Source organism: Oncorhynchus gorbuscha, linkage group LG16 (genome assembly GCF_021184085.1).
Source record: "Oncorhynchus gorbuscha isolate QuinsamMale2020 ecotype Even-year linkage group LG16, OgorEven_v1.0, whole genome shotgun sequence".
Taxonomy (NCBI): domain Eukaryota; kingdom Metazoa; phylum Chordata; class Actinopteri; order Salmoniformes; family Salmonidae; genus Oncorhynchus; species Oncorhynchus gorbuscha.
Window position 1 is genome coordinate 77,888,408 of NC_060188.1, and position 4,033 is coordinate 77,892,440.

Consider the following 4,033-nt stretch of genomic DNA (forward strand, 5'->3'; position numbering starts at 1 on the left):
TGAGTCTCTAAGGACTTGTTGTGGGGTTGGACCTGAAGCATGATATTAACATCCCTTATACATGTTGAGCCATCAAATAAGGCTCAGACATAGATGCCTCAGGTGTGATGGATGCAAAGGATTGGATCGAAGCCTTAATCCGAGGGCTGATGTGCCTAGTAGGGATCCTGGGGAACAACTGGCTGGGTCTCCGCTCTCTCCCTGGACCTAAGTCCCATTTCCGTACCAACGAGCTCCTCTTCATCAACCTGGCCGTCTCCAACCTCATCACCAACTACCTGGTGGACCTCCCTGATACCATGGCTGACTTTGCTGGCCGCTGGTTCCTGGGGGAAGCCTACTGCGGTGTGTTCCGGTTCTGCTCGGACCTGTCGGAGACCAGCAGTATCTTCTCTACCTTGTTTATTAGTGTGTTCTGGTACCAGAAGCTGGTGGGCTCTCTGAAACGCGGAGGAGCTCCGGTCCAGCTGGACAGCCTCCGTCTCGTAGCCTGTCTCCTGGCTGGCAGCTGGACAGTGGCTGGGGTCTTCAGTGTTCCACACTTCTTCTTTGTCCAGCTGGACAGTGGGAATGAGAGCCACAATGACTGTATAGAAGTATTTCCCTCCCAAACTGCAAGACAGACCTATGAGACATTGTATCTGACCCTCGCTAACGCCCTCCCCATCGCTGGTATAGTGTTCTCCAGCATCCAGATTGTGATCACTCTGCTAAGGAACCAGATGCGTATCAAGGGCCTGACTTCTGACCATCACAAGGGGACAGATAATGCTCTACCTAACCAGCGGGAGAAGATGGACATCTCAGAGAAATATGATGAAACAGGCATCAAGACTTCTGATAAAGAGGCAGATTTACCAATAGTTGCTTCTCCAGATTTCCCTCCGAGTTCTAGAAACCAGAGAATTTCAGACATCCGCCCCAACCTGCCTGGTGTCTCCTGCTCTGTCCTACCTTGTGCAGGACCCTCTGTTGTACACAGCTCAATCAGTTCCCCCCTCTGCCAGGTTGAGGTTGGTGAGAGCAGAGTCAGAGCTTCACCAGATCTCCAGAGGACCTCCCAGCCTCCAGCTAAGCTCAGCCCAGGCACGCAGGTGAAGGCAGCCAAGAGCGTGGTGGCTGTGGCCACTGTGTTTGTGGTGTGCTGGGTGACCCACCTCTTACTGAGGATATCCAGCAACATCCACAAGTCCTCCGTAGTGGTGGAGGTGGCCAGCTACATCGCATCCTCTTACACCTGCATCATACCTTACATCTTCCTCTATGGAGTAAAGAAACTGTCTTGCTCCTGCAGAAGGTAGATAGATATGGTTATACACACATTGCTAATTTACTGGCATCAACCCAGACCCACTGCTACGTAGAACTGCTGCTCTTTAGGACATCTGTGTTGTCTGAAAATAAATTGAAATTAGATTGGCTAATCATGATTTCATTAGTGTAATTATACTACTGTAAACAGGCAGTATATCCACATTTTTTTGGTCATGGCGGGGCTGCTCTGGTCTACTTATTGCCCCTGCCCAGCGGAGGGGTGGCTGACAACGCCTGGGTAGACGAACACACCCTATAAGTAGATAAGAGCTGGCTGTTCCCTCTCGATTGAGCATGCCAGTGATAATGAAGGAACGAGAAAGCATGCTCACGTAACGGGGAACGCACACTTACGCAGACAGGAACCATGACCATTCTTTTCAATGGTAAACAGCCTGAGTGAACTATATTATTTATCCATCTTTGATGTATATACTATCACATCGAAGTCAATATCAGCGAACTCTAACTACTCTGAAAGATACAGCTAGGGTGGCAGGTAACCTAGCAGTTAGAACATTGGCCCAGCAACTGAAAGGTCGTTGGTTTGAATATCTGAACAGACAGCGTGAAAAATCTGTCAGTGTGCCGTTGAGCAAGACACAACCCTATAAAACACATTTCACTGCACCTATCTGGCGTGTGACAACCTATTTTTGACAATGGTGACAATCACATGAATGTTGTCAACCCTGCAGAATGTAAGCTACATAAAATAGACTATAGATATTACATACTATAAAAGTTAACAGCATTTCAACTTCAGGTGAGTTTAATTTAAGTGCTTCATGAGGTTGGGAAATCAATTCTGCATCTCTGGAGCAGAAGCTACTTTAATGATTTTGTTTCCAGCAAATTAAAATCAAAGGCCCGTGCCTGAGTACTTGGGAGAAAAACATCAACAATAATTACTACGTTGCAGTGACAGCAACCAGCCCTGAGGTACAATTATCCTCCATTAAGGGTAATTATGTCAACAAAAACAGCAGGGACACAAAGTATGAACCTTTAAGCTGGGGAACCTTGTTAATTGACAACTATGGATGTTGGTCCTGCAGTCGAATCACTACAGTTACCATAAAATGGATCTCTGAAGATTCACTTGTACAAAAAGTGTATTTTTATTATACTGAACAGGTTGCAGGTTTTATTATACAAAACTTTCAACCAAAGAAACTTGACAAATTTTAATGATTCAATTTGTAAAATATAAAATTGCATGCCTAAGTTGTCAGACTAAAGCCATTTGAACAGCATCATTATACAAGGCATGGATCAAGGACTTCTGGCATAACCACGAAATCTCAGTTGAGTACAAGACACAAATCAGACAAACACTCAAATGCTACTTAACTAGTCAGCCCAAAGCAAACAAGACTGTTCAAGGTGTCTGGTCATTTAGAAAAAGAGAAAATACAAACAAAACATGTAAAAGAAGGGTTTAGTTGTCATTGTTGTTATAAGCCTTTGGGAGAAGAGAAGGCCTTCCGAGCGGAATATTTGGAGTACAAATATTCCCCTTTGTATTACAGAGGTTGATTTGTACAGACAAACCCAAATACAAACAGCTTAACAAGGTCTTCTTGACATCTAAACTGGGGGGGAATTAAAAGGGGCTTACATGAGTGGAGGATGCTGTCTTAATCACAATGTCCATGTAATATCCTCAAATCACAATGTCCATGTAACACACGGCAATACTTATGACTCAATCATGGCATGTAGAGGGAAAGACATCAGCATATGGATTTAAGTTCAAACAAAATGACCAAGCCATCTGAGAGCAATCATGTAAGTGCATTTCTCAACATACGTACATTCAATACTTTACCCACATGGGAAGAACAGTAACTCCATGATGTGGATTTAAATGAAGATCCCATCCTTGTAAAGTATTGTACTCTCATTCAGTGTCTGAACAACAGTTCATGTTGTTTTCCCAACATACATTTGTGAGAACAATACAATTCCCTCAGCCACCAATAAGTGGTTGTCCTAATCTCTTAACTTCTAGGCTTTTTGTTCAAAACAAAATGCATACTGTACTTATAAAATAAGTTAAAAACAGGATGTAAAACATCTGAAGATAGGGGTGTAGAGCGAGCTGGTCAATACACCCCTCTTCATGAGAAATGTGGGGGTGTTAATCCTTCGAGATGTAACTGCAGTCAGAGACCAAACTGTTCTCAATGTCACGCCACTCTCAGAAATGAGCCACAACAGAAGATATAGAAAGAGAGGAAGGGAATCGTTGAAATCATGTTATTCACAACTGTAAACCTCTATCAATCTTGAAGTCTCTGTATTTAGCACTCCAAAAGTTGCAGTGTCTCAATCTGTCCCTTTAATTGAGGATCCTCCTGTGACCCCTGGAGACCTCCTTAGTGAACTTTCTCCAGCTTGGCCTGCAGGGCCTTGAAGTTGTCGATGGGGAGCTGCAGGGCAGCGTTGGGACTCAGGGACTGCAGCTCCACCAGGTAACCACAGATGTTATCCAGACACACATTAGTGAACCGCCGTCTGAAAGGGACAGAGAGAAATAAGAGTAAGACAGTGCATATTAAAACACATTTCACAAACACTTACATTCTCATTACTATGTAAACAGGTTGATATGTTTCCAAATAAGGAGCATTTATAATGGAGACTGGAGAAAAGGTTTATCACTTGGTGGTGGGTTAGTTACTTTGCTGCACATGGATACACTCCAGGTATCCTG

At 44.0% G+C, this 4,033-nt stretch overlaps 1 protein-coding gene across 1 annotated transcript; it reads left to right on the top strand.

Moving 5' to 3' along the window:
* Positions 1–107: 107 nt before the first annotated feature.
* Positions 108–1,301, top strand: LOC124000668 (rhodopsin-like). Its single transcript, XM_046307216.1, has one exon. The coding sequence runs from the start codon at positions 108–110 to the stop codon at positions 1,299–1,301; it is 1,194 nt and encodes a 397-aa protein (XP_046163172.1).
* Positions 1,302–4,033: the final 2,732 nt, after the last annotated feature.

Coding starts and splice junctions, on each gene's coding strand:
- LOC124000668 (XM_046307216.1), top strand. CDS start 108: ATGGATGCAAAGGATTGGATCGAAGCCTTAATCCGAGGGCTGATGTGC.